This window comes from Entelurus aequoreus, linkage group LG21 (genome assembly GCF_033978785.1).
Source record: "Entelurus aequoreus isolate RoL-2023_Sb linkage group LG21, RoL_Eaeq_v1.1, whole genome shotgun sequence".
Classification (NCBI taxonomy): Eukaryota; Metazoa; Chordata; class Actinopteri; order Syngnathiformes; family Syngnathidae; genus Entelurus; species Entelurus aequoreus.
The window spans coordinates 7,618,239-7,637,356 of NC_084751.1; the positions used below are offsets into that span (position 1 = coordinate 7,618,239).

General features: G+C 43.3%; 1 protein-coding gene across 1 annotated transcript in view; it reads left to right on the forward strand.

Annotated features, from left to right (window-relative positions):
* stxbp4 (syntaxin binding protein 4) overlaps positions 1–19,118 on the forward strand; it is an 85,991-nt gene that overhangs the window by 28,472 nt on the left and 38,401 nt on the right. Inside the window, 8 exon segments of the mRNA XM_062030678.1 lie at positions 457–531; positions 3,866–3,951; positions 4,021–4,095; positions 4,098–4,336; positions 9,591–9,697; positions 9,791–10,004; positions 13,571–13,631; positions 13,781–13,830. Coding sequence (XP_061886662.1) covers positions 457–531; positions 3,866–3,951; positions 4,021–4,095; positions 4,098–4,336; positions 9,591–9,697; positions 9,791–10,004; positions 13,571–13,631; positions 13,781–13,830 — 907 coding nt within the window.

The following is a 19,118-nucleotide window of genomic DNA, read 5'->3' on the forward strand; positions in this document are numbered from 1 at the left end:
AAAGGGTCCCACTCATAACAATGTTAAAGTAAGTTACACTTGTATTTATTTTTTAACCTTTGACGCTTAAATCCTCCATCCATCAATTATCCATCCATCCATTTTCTACCGCTTGTCCCTTTTGGGGTGGTGGGGGGTGCTGGAGCCTATCTCAGCATATTAGTTTTTCTATTGTTTATTTTATAAAGAAAGTAATTGTAGCGTTAAACATGTCACTAATTCATAACAACGTTGTTTTAAATTCATTATTATTTATGAGCAATGACAGTTTTATGGCATCTTTGTGTCATTAGTCAACTTTTTCTCCTTACATTTTACCTTGTTGATTGTTTTACTACACTTTTTTTTTCTTTAATATTTGTCAAAAGTTTCAACAGAATAGGTGTGGACCACAAATGGCCCCCGGGCCGCACTTTGGACACACCAATGTTGACCGGGTGTGTTGTTTGTCTGCAGGGCGGTGGAGATCCTGAGGACGGCGTCCTTGTCCAATCACATGTCTCTGCTGGTTACCAGGGACGACGAGTCCAGGTGAACACACGGTCAGTGACGACATGTGACCAAGGTCATGTGACGTCAGTGACGACATGTGACCGAGGTCATGTGACATGAGTTGAGGGCACATGCTGACACTCTGCTGTCCCGCGTGCTTCTGCACATCACTCCAATGCACCCTGACACCCTGGCCCCGGGACCCGCGGGGGGGGGGGCGGAGCCAAACAGGAGCTGACCTGACAGCGTGTGCACTCCTGACTTGTTGTGTCAGCGACTCTTGACGTGTTGTGTATCCATTGGCGGCGCCTGTTAGCACTAGCTTAACTCCCGAACCCGCATCGTCGTGTTCTCGCCTGGTTCTGGACCGTCTGGTCTCAGCGGTCCACTTGGCTCGGGTGTCAATGTCTCGCTAAAGCAGCGGTGTCCTGAATGCGGCTTGTCATTTTTTGATGGCACAATTGTTAGCTTTCTAATATTAGCATTTGCTAATTTAGCAGGTATACACCTCAGCATCAAATATTTCATTACTTGACAAATGATACCCGTTAGCATATTATGTTACTTAAGGTATGCTAATGTTAGCAGGGTAGCATTTTAAACACCATTTTTAGGTACACACCTTAGTATTTTGTTTCTTGACGCATGTTACGGTTAGTATTTAAGCATGCTAACATTAGCATGCCAGATTTATTCTTTGCTAATTTAGCATGCTAATTTAGCATGTATACACCTCAGTTGTATGCTAACGTTAGCAGGGTAGCATTTTAAACACAATTTTTAGGTACATACCTTACTATTTTGGTTCTTGGCGCATGTTACAGGTAGTGTTTAAGCATGCTAACGTTAGCATGCTAGATTTTTTTTTGATAATTTAGCAGGTATGCACCGTCGCATCAAATATTTTGTTACTTGACAAATCATACCTGTTAGCATGCTAGCTTTTTTAAGCTACTTTTGTATGTATACACCTCAGTTATATTATGATACTTGAGGCATGCTAATGTTAGCAGGCATTTAAGCATGCTGCTATTTTTTTTTTAGCTATTTTAGCAGGCATACACTTTAGGGTCGTTTATTTTGTTACTTGACATATGATACCTGTCAGCATGATAACGTTAGTATGCTATCTTTTTTTAAGCTAATTCTGTATGTATACATCTCAGTTATGTTACTTTAGGCATGCTAATGTTAGCAGGGTAGCATTTTAAACACAATTTTTAGGTACACACCTTAGTATTTTGTTTCTTGACGCATGTTACGGTTAGTATTTAAGCATGCTAACATTAGCATGCCAGATTTATTCTTTGCTAATTTAGCAGGTATACACTTCAGCATCAAATATTTTGTTACTTGACAAATGATACCTGTTAGCATGCTAATTTAGCATGTATACACCTCAGTTGTATGCTGACGTTAGCAGGGTAGCATTTTAAACACAATTTTTAGGTACATACCTTACTATTTTGGTTCTTGGCGCATGTTACAGGTAGTGTTTAAGCATTTTTTTTTTGGATAATTTAGCAGGTATGCACCGTCGCATCAAATATTTTGTTACTTGACAAATCATACCTGTTAGCATGCTAGCTTTTTTAAGCTAATTTTGTATGTATACACTTCAGTTATATTATGCTACTTGAGGCATGCTAATGTTAGCAGGCATTTAAGCATGCTGCTATTTTTTTTTTTAGCTATTTTAGCAGGCATACACTTTAGGGTCGTTTATTTTGTTACTTGACATATGATACCTGTCAGCATGATAACGTTAGTATGCTATCTTTTTTTAAGCTAATTCTGTATGTATACATCTCAGTTATGTTACTTTAGGCATGCTAATATTAGCAGGGTAGCATTTTAAACACAATTTTTAGGTACACACCTTAGTATTTTGTTTCTTGGCGCATGTTACGGTTAGTATTTAAGCATGCTAACATTAGCATGCCAGATTTATTTTTTGCTAATTTAGCAGGTATACACTTCAGCATCAAATATTTTGTTACTTGACAAATGATACCTGTTAGCATGCTAATTTAGCATGTATACACCTCAGTTGTATGCTAACGTTAGCAGGGTAGCATTTTAAACACAATTTTTAGGTACATACCTTACTATTTTGGTTCTTGGCGCATGTTACAGGTACTGTTTAAGCATGCTAACGTTAGCATGCTAGATTTCTTTTTGATAATTTAGCAGGTATGCACCGTCGCATCAAATATTTTGTTACTTGACAAATCATACCTGTTAGCATGCTAGCTTTTTTAAGCTAATTTTGTATGTATACACCTCAGTTATATTATGATACTTGAGGCATGCTAATGTTAGCAGGCATTTAAGCATGCTGCTATTTTTTTTTTAGCTATTTTAGCAGGCATACACTTTAGGGTCGTTTATTTTGTTACTTGACATATGACACCTGTCAGCATGATAACGTTAGTATGCTATCTTTTTTTAAGCTAATTCTGTATGTATACATCTCAGTTATGTTACTTTAGGCATGCTAATGTTAGCAGGCTAGCATTTTAAACACATTTTTCAGGTACACACCTCAGCACTATATGTTGGTACTTGACGCAGTTAACATTTAAGCATGTTAACATTAGCAATGCTAGATTTCATTTAGCTAATTTAGCAGGTATACACCTCATTGTGTTGACAAATGATACCTGTTAGCATGCTAATATTAGTATGTTAGCTTTGTTAAGCTAATTTTGTAGTATTTACCTCAGTTATGTTACTTTAGACATGCTAATGTTAGCAGGCTAGCATTTTAAACACATTTTTCAGGTACACACCTCAGCATTTTGGTACTTGACATATGTGACAGTTAGATAGATAGATAGTACTTTATTGATTCCTTCAGGAGTTAGCATTTAAGCATGTTAACGTTAGTATAACATTTATTTAGCTAATTTAGCAGGTGTACACCTCATTGTGTTACTTGATGAATGATACCTGTTAGCATGCTAATTAGTATGATAGCTTTGTTAAGCTAATTTTGTATGTATACACCTCAGTTACTTTAGGCATGCTAATTTTAGCAGGCTAGCATTTTAAACACTTTTTTTTTTAGGTAATTTAGCAGGTATACACCTCATTGTCATACATTTTGCTATTTTACCAATGCTAACTGTTAGCATGCTATTGTTAGTTGTAGCTTTTTTAGCTAAATGTATGCTAACTGTTGGCATTTCAGTTTAGCCTTGGTTCTTAAGCATTCACATGAACTTTGTACTGAAATTGCATTTTTTGGGGAGAAAAATGCAGGTATTGTACCAAAATGGCCCCCGCATCCTTGGATTTGTCAGTCTGTGGCCCCTCAGGGGACAAAGTTTCCTCAGGCTAACGCTAACCCGAGGGATTCTGCGTCCTTCAGGCGGGAGTTCGTGGAGCTGATGGAGAAGTACGGCGCTGGCCCGTTCGCGTCTTCGGGTCTCATCTCGCCAACGCCGCCGTCAGCAGGTACTCCAGCAGCGCCGCCCGCTGGTGGCCCTCGAGAACCCCGGACTCAAGCCGGTCTTGTCTCGGCAGGGAAGCTGCCGGACACTTCTTCCTCCTCCTCCAGGTCTGAGAGCCCCCAGCTCCTCAGTCCCAAAGAGGGGGTCTGTAGCCACGCCCCCTCCTACAGGTGGGTCCCCGACACTCGAGAAATCCTTTTCCTTGCTGTGGTACAGGTCTAGACCTAATCCGACCTTACCCTCCCCCTCTCTGCAGCGAGCACGTCATCCAGCTGATCTGCATCGCCAAGGGAAGCGGACTGGGCCTCGCCATCAAGGGGGGCTCCAACCGCGCTGAGGGTCCCATGGTGTCCATCCAGGAGGTGGTGTGTGGAGGAGACTGCCAGAAGGTCAGCAGGGGGTCTCCACTCCCACACTGACTCTTTAAAGGCCTACTGAAAGCCACTACTAGCGACCACGCAGTCTGATAGTTTATATATCAATGATGACATCTTAACATTGCAACACATGCCAATACGGCCGGGTTAACTTATAAAGTGACATTTTAAATTTCCCAGGAAACTTCCGTTTGAAAACGTGGCGGTATGATGACGTATGCACGTGACGTCACGAGGTCAAGGGAAGTGTTTGGACCCAATTCAAATAGCTCTGTTTTCTTCGACAAAATTCCACAGTATTCTGGACATCTGTGTTGGTGAATCTTTTGCAATTTGTTTAATGGACAATGGAGACTACAAATAAGAAAGTTGTAGGTGGGATCGGTGGAGCGGCGGACTACAGCAACACCAACACCAGGAGGTTGTGTTGTGTTGTGAGCAGGATAGCAGACGCACTACAGTGAGTAAGCCCGCCGCCGCATCTAAGTTAGCTTCTGTTTTTTTAGCTTCGCCAAGCTAAATATTATTAATCGTGTATTTACATGTTCATGGTTTAATAGTATTATTGATCTTCTGTCTATCCATCCAGTCAGGGTTTTTTTAAATTTAGTTTCTATCTGCATTTGAGACTGATGCTATCACGTTGGCTACGTAGCTAGGTTAGCTTCTATTTTTTTAGCTTCAAAAAGCTGAATATTATTAATCGTGTATTTACATGTTCATGGTTTAATAGTATTTTTGATCTTCTGTCTATCCATCCAGTCAGGGTTTTTTTAAATTTAGTTTCTATCTGCATTTGAGACTGCTATGCTATCACGTTGGCAACGTAGCTAGGTTAGCTTCTATTCTTTTTAGCTTTGCAAAGCTGAATATTATTAATCGTGTATTTACATGTTCATGGTTTAATAGTATTTTTGATCTTCTGTCTATCCATCCAGTCAGGGTTTTTTTTTATTTAGTTTCTATCTGCATTTGAGACTGCTATGCTATCACGTTGGCTACGTTGCTAGGCTAGCTTCTATTTTTTTAGCTTCGAAAAGCTGAATATTATTAATCGTGTATTTACATGTTCATGGTTTAATAGTATTTTTGATCTTCTGTCTATCCATCCAGTCAGGGTTTTTTTAAATGTAGTTTCTATCTGCATTTGAGACTGCTATGCTATCACGTTGGCTACGTAGCTAGGTTAGCTTCTATTCTTTTTAGCTTTGCAAAGCTGAATATTATTAATCGTGTATTTACATGTTCATGGTTTAATAGTATTTTTGATCTTCTGTCTATCCATCCAGTCAGGGTTTTTTTTTATTTAGTTTCTATCTGCATTTGAGACTGCTATGCTATCACGTTGGCTACGTTGCTAGGCTAGCTTCTATTTTTTTAGCTTCGCCAAGCTGAATATTATTAATCGTGTATTTACATGTTCATGGTTTAATAGTATTTTTTATCTTCTGTCTATCCATCCAGTCAGGGTTTTTTTTAATTTAGTTTCTATTTGCATTTGAGACTGCTATGCTATCACGTTGGCTACGTTGCTAGGTTAGCTTCTATTTTTTCAACTTCGAAAAGCTGAATATTATTAATCGTGTATTTACATGTTCATGGTTTAATAGTATTTTTGATCTTCTGTCTATCCATCCAGTCAGGGTTTTTTTAAATTTAGTTTCTATCTGCATTTGAGACTGCTGCTATCACGTTGGCTACGTAGCTAGGTTAGCTTCTATTTTTTTTAGCTTCGCCAAGCTGAATATTATTAATCGTGTATTTACATGTTCATGGTTTAATAGTATTTTTGATCTTCTGTCTATCCATCCAGTCAGGTTTTTTTTTAATTTAGTTTCTACCTGCATTTGAGACTGCTATGCTATCACGTTGGCTACGTAGCTAGGTTAGCTTCTATTTTTTTAGCTTCGAAAAGCTGAATATTATTAATCGTGTATTTACATGTTCATGGTTTAATAGTATTTTTGATCTTCTGTCTATCCATCCAGTCAGGGTTTTTTTAATTTAGTTTCTATCTGCATTTGAGACTGCTATGCTATCACGTTGGCTACGTAGCTAGGTTAGCTTCTATTTTTTTTAGCTTCGCCAAGCTGAATATTATTAATCGTGTATTTACATGTTCATGGTTTAATAGTATTTTTGATCTTCTGTCCATCCATCCAGTCAGGTTTTTTTAAATTTAGTTTCTACCTGCATTTGAGACTGCTATGCTATCACGTTGGCTACGTAGCTAGGTTAGCTTCTATTTTTTTTAGCTTCGAAAAGCTGAATATTATTAATCGTGTATTTACATGTTCATGGTTTAATAGTATTTTTGATCTTCTGTCTATCCATCCAGTCAGGGTTTTTTTTAATTTAGTTTCTATCTGCATTTGAGACTGCTATGCTATCACGTTGGCTACGTAGCTAGGTTAGCTTCTATTTTTTTTAGCTTCGAAAAGCTGAATATTATTAATCGTGCATTTACATGTTCATGGTTTAATAGTATTTTTGATCTTCTGTCTATCCATCCAGTCAGGGTTTTTTTTAATTTAGTTTCTATCTGCATTTGAGACTGCTATGCTATCACGTTGGCTACGTAGCTAGGTTAGGTTCTATTTTTTTAGCTTCGAAAAGCTGAGTATTATTAATCGTGTATTTACATGTTCATGGTTTAATAGTATTTTTGATCTTCTGTCTATCCATCCAGTCAGGGTTTTTTTTAATTTAGTTTCTATCTGCATTTGAGACTGCTATGCTATCACGTTGGCTACGTAGCTAGGTTAGCTTCTATTTTTTTTAGCTTTGAAAAGCTGAATATTATTAATCGTGTATTTACATGTTCATGGTTTAATAGTATTATTGATCTTCTGTCTATCCATCCAGTCAGGGTTTTTTTTAATTTAGTTTCTATCTGCATTTGAGACTGCTATGCTATCACGTTGGCTACGTAGCTAGGTTAGCTTCTATTTTTTTAGCTTTGAAAAGCTGAATATTATTAATCGTGTATTTACATGTTCATGGTTTAATAGTATTATTGATCTTCTGTCTATCCATCCAGTCAGGGTTTTTTTTAATTTAGTTTCTATCTGCATTTGAGACTGCTATGCTATCACGTTGGCTACGTAGCTAGGTTAGCTTCTATTTTTTTAGCTTCGCCAAGCTGAATATTATTAATCGTGTATTTACATGTTCAGTCACTGTGAATGTCCATTTCGCGTGCTCGACTCTCATTTTCAAGAGGATATAGTATCCGAGGTGGTTTAAAATACAAATCCGTGATCCACAATAGAAAAAGGAGAGAGTGTGGAATCCAATGAGCCAGCTTGTACCTAAGTTACGGTCAGAGCGAAAAAAGATACGTCCTGCACTGCACTCTAGTCCTTCACTCTCACGTTCGTCATCCACGAATCTTTCATCCTCGCTCAAATTAATGGGGTAATCGTCGCTTTCTCGGTCCGAATCTCTCTCGCTCCATTGTAAACAACGGGGAATTGTGAGGAATACTAGCTCCTGTGACGTCACGCTACTTCCGGTACAGGCAAGGCTTTTTTTTATCAGCGAGCAAAAGTTGCGAACTTTATCGTCGATTTTCTCTACTAAATCCTTTCAGCAAAAATATGGCAATATCGCGAAATGATCAAGTATGACACATAGAATGGATCTGCTATTCCCGTTTAAATAAAAAAAATTCATTTCAGCAGGCCTTTAAACACGACGAGGGTTTATTTATCCCGCGGTGCAGACATGCAGGTTCAAAAAGTCCCAAATTAATTCACATGTCCAAAGTTGTGATCTAAGAGTGTGTGTTAGTCCACCTTTAACCACTTCCTGGTGTGTGTTAGTCCACCTGTAACCACTTCCTGGTGTGTGTTAGTCCACCTGTAAGCACTTCCTGGTGTGTGTTAGTCCACCTGTAACCACTTCCTGGTGTGTGTTAGTCCACCTGTAACCACTTCCTGGTGTGTGTTAGTCCACCTGTAACCACTTCCTGGTGTGTGTTAGTCCACCTGTAAGCACTTCCTGGTGTGTGTTAGTCCACCTGTAACCACTTCCTGGTGTGTGTTAGTCCACCTGTAACCACTTCCTGGTGTGTGTTAGTCCACCTGGAAGCACTTTCTGGTGTGTGTTAGTCCACCTGTAACCACTTCCTGGTGTGTGTTAGTCCACCTGGAAGCACTTCCTGATGTGTGTTAGTCCACCTGTAAGCACTTCCTGGTGTGTGTGAGTCCACCTGTAACCACTTCCTGGTGTGTGTTAGTCCACCTGTAACCACTTCCTGGTGTGTGTTAGTCCACCTGGAAGCACTTCCTGATGTGTGTTAGTCCACCTGTAAGCACTTCCTGGTGTGTGTGAGTCCACCTGGAAGCACTTCCTGGTGTGTGTTAGTCCACCTGTAACCACTTCCTGGTGTGTGTTAGTCCACCTTGAAGCACTTCCTGGTGTGTGTGAGTCCACCTGTAAGCACTTCCTGGTGTGTGTTAGTCCACATGTAAGCACTTCCTGGTGTGTGTGAGTCCACCTGTAAGCACTTCGTGGTGTGTGTTAGTCCACCTGTAACCACTTCCTGGTGTGTGTTAGTCCACCTGTAACCACTTCCTGGTGTGTGTTAGTCCACCTGTAACCACTTCCTGGTGTGTGTTAGTCCACCTGTAAGCACTTCCTGGTGTGTGTTAGTCCACCTATAACCACTTCCTGGTGTGTGTTAGTCCACCTGGAAGCACTTTCTGGTGTGTGTTAGTCCACCTGTAACCACTTCCTGGTGTGTGTTAGTCCACCTGGAAGCACTTCCTGATGTGTGTTAGTCCACCTGGAAGCACTTCCTGGTGTGTGTGAGTCCACCTGTAACCACTTCCTGGTGTGTGTTAGTCCACCTGTAACCACTTCCTGGTGTGTGTTAGTCCACCTGGAAGCACTTCCTGATGTGTGTTAGTCCACCTGTAAGCACTTCCTGGTGTGTGTGAGTCCACCTGGAAGCACTTCCTGGTGTGTGTTAGTCCACCTGTAACCACTTCCTGGTGTGTGTTAGTCCACCTTGAAGCACTTCCTGGTGTGTGTGAGTCCACCTGTAAGCACTTCCTGGTGTGTGTTAGTCCACATGTAAGCACTTCCTGGTGTGTGTGAGTCCACCTGTAAGCACTTCGTGGTGTGTGTTAGTCCACCTGTAACCACTTCCTGGTGTGTGTTAGTCCACCTGTAAGTACTTCCTGGTGTGTGTGAGTCCACCTGTAAGCACTTCCTGGTGTGTGTGAGTCCACCTGTAAGCACTTCCTGGTGTGTGTTGAAGGATGGCAGGCTGCAGGTAGGAGACCAGCTGGTGTCCATCAACAAGGAGTCTCTCATTGGAGTGACATACGAGGAGGCCAGGAGCATCCTGACACGCACCAGACTCAGGTCTTCCCTGCCATCTTGTCAATAATCATAATAATAATAAGAACAACAATGAATGTGACCTCCTTCTTCTTCTGTTCATGCTCCACACCGCAGACCAGATCCCACAGTGGAAGTGGCCTTCATCCGGCGGCGGACTTCCTCCAGCTCCAGCACCGGGCCCCACAGTCCCATCTCCGTGCAGGGCTCTGGAGCCCAAGCGAGGCCCCCGGGCCTGGTAGCAGGACCGCCCCCACCAGTGGTGGTCACCAAGATCACGTCCTGCAGGAACCCTGCCAGTGAGACCCTGCCCACGCTCAACCTCAGCCAGGTCAGCACGCTTCTTCTGGAATATTCTATGTAGACCTGTTTCCACCTGCTGCACCACTAATAGTACTAGTACTAGGACTAGTACTACTACAATGTAGACCTGTTACCACCTGCTGCACCACTACTACTACTAGTACTAGGACTAGTACTACTACTAGGATGTAGAACTGTTACCACCTGCTGCACCACTACTACTACTAGTACTAGGACTAGTACTACTACTAGAATGTAGAACTGTTACCACCTGCTGCACCACTACTAGTACTAGTACTAGGACTAGTACTACTACTAGAATGTAGAACTGCTACCACCTGCTGCACCACTACTACTACTAGTACTAGGACTAGTACTACTACTACTACTACTACTACTAGAATGTAGACCTGTTACCATCTGCTGCACCACTAATACTACTACTACTACTACTACTAGAATGTAGACCTGTTACCACCTGCTGCACCACTACCAGTACTACTATTACTAGTACTACTACTACTAGTACTACTAGAGTGTAGACCTGTTACCATCTGCTGCACCACTAATACTACTACTACTACTACTACTAGAATGTAGACCTGTTACCACCTGCTGCACCACTACCAGTACTACTATTACTAGTACTACTACTACTAGTACTACTAGAGTGTAGACCTGTTACCACCTGCTGCACCACTACTACTACTACTAATAGTACTACTACTAGTAGTTGTAGCTGACAGTGGCGTGGTGGTGTGCGGCATCAGTTAAGTACTACTTCTACTACTACTACAAGTTTTTAGTGGCTGACAGTGGCGTGGTGGTGTGCAGCATCAGTTAAGTACTACTTCTACTACTACTATTAGTTTTTAGTGGCTGACAGTGGCGTGGTGGTGTGCGGCATCAGTTAAGTACTACTTCTACTACTACTACTAGTTTTTAGTGGCTGACAGTGGCGTGGTGGTGTGCAGCATCAGTTAAGTACTACTTCTACTACTACTACTACTAGTTTTTAGTGGCTGACAGTGGCGTGGTGGTGTGCAGCATCAGTTAAGTACTACTTCTACTACTACTACTACTAGTTTTTAGTGGCTGACAGTGGCGTGGTGGTGTGCAGCATCAGTTAAGTACTACTTCTACTACTACTACTACTAGTTTTTAGTGGCTGACAGTGGCGTGGTGGTGTGCAGCATCAGTTGAGTACTACTTCTACTACTACTATTACTTTTTAGTGGCTGACAGTGGCGTGGTGGTGTGCGGCATCAGTTAAGTACTACTTCTACTACTACTAGTTTTTAGTGGCTGACAGTGGCGTGGTGGTGTGCAGCATCAGTTAAGTACTACTTCTACTACTACTACTACTAGTTTTTAGTGGCTGACAGTGGCATGGTGGTGTGCAGCATCAGTTAAGTACTACTTCTACTACTACTATTAGTTTTTAGTGGCTGACAGTGGCGTGGTGGTGTGCGGCATCAGTTAAGTACTACTTCTACTACTACTAGTTTTTAGTGGCTGACAGTGGCGTGGTGGTGTGCAGCATCAGTTAAGTACTACTTCTACTACTACTAGTTTTTAGTGGCTGACAGTGGCGTGGTGGTGTGCGGCATCAGTTAAGTACTACTTCTACTACTACTAGTTTTTAGTGGCTGACAGTGGCGTGGTGGTGTGCAGCATCAGTTAAGTACTACTTCTACTACTACTACTACTAGTTTTTAGTGGCTGACAGTGGCGTGGTGGTGTGCAGCATCAGTTAAGTACTACTTCTACTACTACTACTACTAGTTTTTAGTGGCTGACAGTGGCGTGGTGGTGTGCAGCATCAGTTAAGTACTACTTCTACTACTACTACTACTAGTTTTTAGTGGCTGACAGTGGCGTGGTGGTGTGCAGCATCAGTTAAGTACTACTTCTACTACTACTACTAGTTTTTAGTGGCTGACAGTGGCGTGGTGGTGTGCGGCATCAGTTAAGTACTACTTCTACTACTACTAGTTTTTAGTGGCTGACAGTGGCGTGGTGGTGTGCAGCATCAGTTAAGTCAGACCTGGGCATTGTGCGGCCCGCGTGCCGCATCCGGCCCTTTGTACGTCCCTGTCCGGCCCGCGTGAGGCCAATTATAAATTACAAAATAAATTTAAAAAAGTATCTATTTCGAGTGTGCAATACAACGGTGCTGCTTTTGTTTTGAAAAGCGTTATTTGTATTACTTCCGTGTGGACGTATGCTCGTGCGCGCAGCGGCAATCTCAAATTACAAAATAAATTTAAAAAAACATCTTTGTCGTGCGTGCAATACAACTGTGCTGCTTTTATTTTGAAAAGTGTTATATGTGCGTATGTCCTGTGAGGGAAGGCGCACAGCGACAAGTGATGCATGCCCGGTTATCCCCGAGACGCTAAAAAGAGAAAAGTTGATGACGAATGGCGTGTTTTCAACAAGACAAGTAAAGGTAAAGCTGTGTGCTTATTTGTGGTACACACGTTGCTGTGTTTAAAGAATATAGTGTAACCACCTGCTGAAGTAGATGTTGTCTTCTTGAGTTGCGTAAATGAGGAGTGAGGAGACGTGCGTGTGGAAGGAACGAGATATGTTGAGCTGTGTTAGTATAGCTTGCTCAATAAAAGTTTAAAAAGAGCGTCAGACTTGATGTGCACTTCTTCTGGACGCTACAATTGGTGGCAGAAGTAAAACTTTGCGCATACTGCACTGTTTGTGTGCTACGTCATCGGGAGGTACGTGCCACGTGAGGAGCTCGCCGCAAAGAGAGAGAGAGAGAGAGAGAGAGAGAGAGAGAGAGCGCGTTTACAGGTGCAGCCACGCTGCTTGCCACGGGGGGAATTCCGCCCTCAATGAAGACTCCCAGGTTTGATGGCAAGGCGAACTGGGAGGCATTTCATCCCACTTCTGACATCAATTGTAGCGTCCAGAAGAAGTGCACACCAAGTCTGATGCACTTTTTAAACTTTTATTGAGCATGCTATACTAACACAGCTCAACTTATCTCGTTCTTTCCAAAAGGAAAACCAATCCTCACTCCTCATTTCTGCAACAGCAACGCTTCCTCCTTCTTCGCCAATCACCTTACAGGCGTACGTGCTACGTTCACAACGTTTTCTTATCTGGTTAAATAAAGGTTTTACAACAAAGAGGATGCAGGATAAAGTGACAGAAATGGAAATTTTTGTATTGTAATATACATCAGGAAGTGTTGTGTAAGAAAGTGTTAAAAATAAAACCATCAAAAGCCATCTGCTTTTGTATAAAGATAAGTTAGGTTAAATGAAAATATTATTATTATTATTATCTATCTTACGGTATATCAAAAAATAATTTGAGCAAAATTTAATTGAAATATTGTCAGTGTGGCCCTCCAGCAGTGCTCGGGTTGCTCATGCGGCCCCCGGTAAAAATTAATTGCCCACCCCTGAGTTAAGTACTACTTCTACTACTACTATTAGTTTTTAGTGGCTGACAGTGGCGTGGTGGTGTGCGGCATCAGTTAAGTACTACTTCTACTACTACTACTAGTTTTTAGTGGCTGACAGTGGCGTGGTGGTGTGCGGCATGATGTTAGAAGTGCAATGTTTGCAGGTCCGAGTGTCTGCGGCCAGAACAGAGCAGACGTCCACACCCGAGGCCGCGACAAACACTGGTATGGACCAATTCATTAGGTACACCATCTAAGTATGACAATCATTGTGCCTTCACAAAGGTCACTTTTGATTGACATTAATGTGCATTTTGTAAACATTCATTCCAATGAATTGTTTGCCTGATTGGTGATGTTCTCTTTTTTTCAAGATGGCGCCAGCAGCGAAGGTGCCGTCATCAGACTGGAGCGACTGGAGCAGGTGACAATGTTGCCATACCACTCTTTGCTTGACCAGTAAACCCACATGGCTGCCTTTGTGATTGATTGAAAGACCCGGGATGGAACAATAAACCCTCATAATGATACACCGACGGTTAGCATTACCGTTTAAACATAAAATGATCATAAACCGTGGCCGTTAACACGTTGACAAATGATCGACAGTGCTCATTTACTGGAGAGGCGTGCTAGCTCATTAGTGCTAACACAAATACAAGAGACACTAGCATCTTTTAAACTAAACTAGTGATGTGCAGATCCATACTGAAAGATCGATGCTGTCGATACCAGATCCTAATGCGCTAATATCGACTCTCTAATCAAAATATCGATACTTTAGTTGTTTGAGATACTGTAAATGAGGGCTATTCAACTACATCAGTTTGAAGGGCTCAGGGGCCGCACATGAAAATGTTGATGTTTGCTCAGAAAGTGCCTCCACGGGTTATGTTCCTTTTGAGACAATGTTTACATATTTACAAAGTACACTGCGCTGTCAATACATTTATTACTCTGCCCTCTCTACTCGCTTACAGCAGCTAAACAGATAGTTAACAGCATGAAGAAACCGAAGCTCCGGAAGTTTTATTGAGGATTGTTGTTCCTTCTTTTGAATTATTTTCCTTCCTCAATTGTATTTCTTTACACTTCATCCTTCATTTAAGTTTGTAAGACTGAAAATAGAAACAAAATAAACATGAAAAAAGTATAACGTCCATTGTGTATTTTACATAAATACAACAAGTTTAGTCTTAATGCATTCACACAATAAACTATGCACATAGAAATGATCCACATTGAACACAATGTACCTGTATGTGACTCTTCACAGTTAAACCTAAGGTGTAGCGTTGTCGCCCTCTACTGGTCAAATTTAGCGCTACATATATTAAACTATCTTTGATTACTCTCAGACAAAAAAAATAACACGACCACGAATACAAAAGACATCACAAAGTCAGCAATTTCAATACAAAACGAACTATGCACAATATCTACCTTTAAATGTTTGACCAAGTTACGTGACGACACGTACACGTGGGGATTTGTACCGTTGTTGCTGCGTGTCTACAACACCGTGTCCGTCGCTTAAAAGGTCCGACAGGAAACAATGACTCGAGCACTTTGTCTGGGCCGAACGTTTATACTTCTATTCATGCCAGTCCTTGTTAAAAAGTCCAATTTTTGCAATTTATTTAGATTTTTTTTTAAAGGTTGAATTAGTAGTCGTCTTCTACCCCCCTTACGGCTGCTTCATCGTGACACATATGCCTCACTGTTGCCCCCTGTGGTACCCTAATTCTAAAGGTTTCGAACTGATTTTTCTTCCGTTCCTAAAGTGCAAGCCAGAAAACGACTGGCAGTCAAAAAGAGTAAGTATTATAAAACAGCAAGCGCATGTATCCTTATATTTATTTTATTTTATTTTTTATTTTTTTTAATCATTTTTTAAATTGTATTTTATTTGGAGACACCACATCCCAAGTATGATATAACAGAATATCCATCCATCCATTCATCCATCCATCCATCTTCTTCCGCTTATCTGAGGTCGGGTCGCGGGGGCAGCAGCCTAAGCAGGGAAGCCCAGACTTCCCTCTCCCTTGCCACTTCTTACGGGAAAAAAATAAATAAAATAAAAAAATATATATATATATATACATGTGTGTGTGTGTGTGTGTGTGTGTGTGTGTGTGTGTGTGTGTGTGTGTGTGTGTGTGTGTGTGTGTGTGTGTGTGTGTGTGTGTGTGTGTGTGTGTGTGTGTGTGTGTGTGTGTGTGTGTGTGTGTGTGTGTGTGTGTATATAAGTGTGTGTGTGTATATATATCCACACAGGGTGTGTGTGACGCGTCTAGTGCAGTAGAAGTAGAGAGATGTCTGTAGATAGTGCATGTTGCTTTCTGCTTGCTACTCTCTGCTTACAGCTACCGCCGCCAGCTAGCCCCCTTCGGGGGGTGAAAAGAGGAGCCGAGTGTGTAAGTCTCCTCCTGCTGGTACAAAGCCTCTCCACCACCAAGACTCCTTCAGTGCCTCCTCGTGGCCACACACGGATAAGGGTCTTTGCAGACCCCGAACTAAACTGAAGGGGATCTCGGAGCAGCAGTGGGCCCCAGAGACGTGGCGTATAGGCCCACCTTTGTGTGGAACACGCCCTGACGCCCGTCAACCCTGCCCCAACTATGGGTAAATAGCCCCATTGCCTTGTGGGTCAGCTTATTTAGGCAAAGGCTAAGGGAGCACACCCTGACAGAAAAGCTATGTGCTGAAGGCACCCCACAGCCATGTGGGTAAAACCGGGAGGCAGTATGGCTACGGGAGTAAACCCCAAATGAAAAATCTGTGCTCCGGGGACACACACATGGGCAGGTTTCCAGCAGACCGGATCTCTGGCAGTCCCCTGCAACTGCACTCACCTGAAGGTCGTCTCAAGTTTTTCTCGTGCCACTGGAATATGGTGGGTGTGGCCAAGATTGTGGGGGAAGGAACTGCGCGCACCATCCCTCACACAAATACACTCTTTGCGCAGGCTTCAGCTTCTTCCGAAAAGTCCTCTGGCGACAGGATAAAGCGACGGGGGCAGGTCAAGGATGTGACTGGGAGCTCCTAGCTTGAATCCTGCACAGAGGCGGCATGGGTGTGATGGTCGTTGTGAAGATTGGGATCAGGAACATGATCTTCCTTCGGCAGCTGCCCATGTGACTGAGCAGCCCTATTTAGGGTCCGCACTGCTCACCCCAAATTGGGGAAGGGTCTGGAAAAGGTGACCCAAAAATTGTCTGTTCCTCACACCTGGGTGGCAAACCGCAGCCACCAAGGCATCCCCTACTGCGGTCGAAAACATAACAAAGGAAAGCATATGACTATACACCTGGCTACCTGGAACGTCCGCACCCTCCTCGACACGCAGGATGGGACGGAGAGACCTCATAGACGGACGGCGCTCATTGCACATGAGCTCAAGAGATACAATGTCGACATCGCAGCACTCAGCGAAACTCGGTTGTCGGGTGAAGACTCCCTGACAGAAGTCGGCGAAGGCTACACCTTCTTCTGGAAGGGTCTCCCGGAAGGCGAACGTAGGCTCCATGGAGTTGGCTTTGCTGTAAAAAGCAAATTACTCAATAACATCCCAGAGTCCCCCCAAGGCATCAGTGAGCGGCTCATGACCTGGCGTATCCCCCTGGTGAAAGGCCGGTTTGCTACGCTACTCAGTGCGTATGCCCCTACCCTGGATGCTGATAGTAACATCAAAGATGCCTTCTACGAGTCTCTTGCGGCTGCCCTATCCAGAGTCCCTAAGTCCGATAAGCTTGTCCTCATGGGTGACTTCAATGCCCGAGTTGGCACAGATGCCCAGCTCTGGACTAAAATAATCGGGCCTCATGGATCTGGGAAAATAAACAACAACGGCATTCGACTCCTCTCTCTGTGCTCTGAGCACCAACTTCTCATCACTAACACAATTTTTCAGTTAAAAAAGAAATACATAACATCTTGGATGCACCCACGGTCCAAACATTGGCACCTGCTGGACTATATAATTACACGACAACAAGATCGACAAGACGTCTGCGTAACCAGGGCCTTACGTGGGGCTGAATGCTGGACTGACCACCGGCTGATCAGATCCAAGCTGAGGATGAAAATCCGACCCCCGCACAAGAAACAGCAGCCAAGAAAGCGACTGAACTGCAGGGCCCTGGATTCTCCAGAGTGTACATCTCACTACCGCAGCAAGCTAGCTGCGGGGCTTTCCACCTTGGAGGATTACGGTACCACCTGTGACATGGACAGTGAGTGGGCAAAACTGAGGTCAACATTACATCAAGCTGCCTCTGAAACCATCGGCTTTACTCAGAAGCACCATCAAGACTGGTTCGACAACAGCTCGGTAGAAATACAGGAGCTGCTGGACGCCAAGCGCAAAGCCCATGCTGCCCTGCTCTCCAACCCTCACTCTCCATCACTCCTCCACCATTATAAAACAACCAGAGCTGAGACACAGAAACAACTGCGGTTCATGGAAAATGAGTGGTGGCTCAAAAAAGCCCAGGAGATCCAGGGATATGCAGATGCTAATAATACCTACGCATTCTACGCTGCTGCAAAATCCATCTATGGCCCACAAAAGCGAAGCATCGCTCCAGTAAGATCCGCAGACGGACACGTGTTATTCAAGGATAAACAACAAATTCTTGAGCGTTGGGCTGAGCACTTCGACTCACTGCTCAATAAAATAAACCCCTCTGATCCATCAGTGCTCAATGCACTCCCAGATCTCCCGCCTTCTCCCTTCCTTGATGATCCCCCCATGTTCAGTGAGGTCCTTACTGCAATCAGGAGCCTCAAAAACAACAAGAGCCCTGGCCCTGACGGAATTCCGGCTGAGATACTGAAGAAGGGAGGCTATCTACTGAAGCGGAAGCTGTTTCATTTCATACTAGCCATCTGGCACAGGGAGGCCCTGCCTCAAGAATGGAAAGACAGCAACATTGTCACCACCTACAAGAAGAAAGGAGATAAATCATCTTGTGGAAACAGTCGTGGTATCTCCCTTCTCTCAGTGGCCGGCAAGGTACTTGCGAAAATTATGCTTTCTCGCCTTTCATTTCTAGCAGAGGGCATCCTCCCAGAGACACAGTGTGGCTTCAGAAAGAACCGAAGTACACTAGACATGATCTTCGCTGCCCGTCAAATCCAGGAGAAATGCAGGGAACAAAACAAGGACCTCTACATTACCTTTATTGACCTCACCAAGGCCTTTGACACAGTTGACCGTGATTTGCTCTGGAGCATCCTCAGGAAGTTTGGTGTCCCCCCCAAGTTTCTCAGCATCCTAAAACAGTTTCACGATGGTATGCAGGCCTGTGTACTTGTAGGCAGTGAACAGTCCCCCTCTTTCCCAGTGAAAGTAGGGGTGAAGCAGGGGTGTGTACTGGCCCCAGCGATCTTCAATCTTTTCCTGGCAGCAGCCACACTCCTATTCCGCCAGTCCATCACAAAGGATAGTGGTGTCTCCATCGAGTTTCGCCTGGATGGGAGCCTATTCAACATCCGGCGCCTACAGGCAAAGACGAAGATGTCAGGCACCAACATCCAGGAGCTGCAATATGCAGACGACTGCGCACTCCTCGCCCACACTCCTGATGCCATGCAGCATGCACTAGACACCATGTCATCAGTCTACCGCTCACTAGGTCTGGTGATCAACATCCAGAAAACAGAGGTTCTCATCCAGGAGAGGTCCCCATCCCCTACACCCCCTGT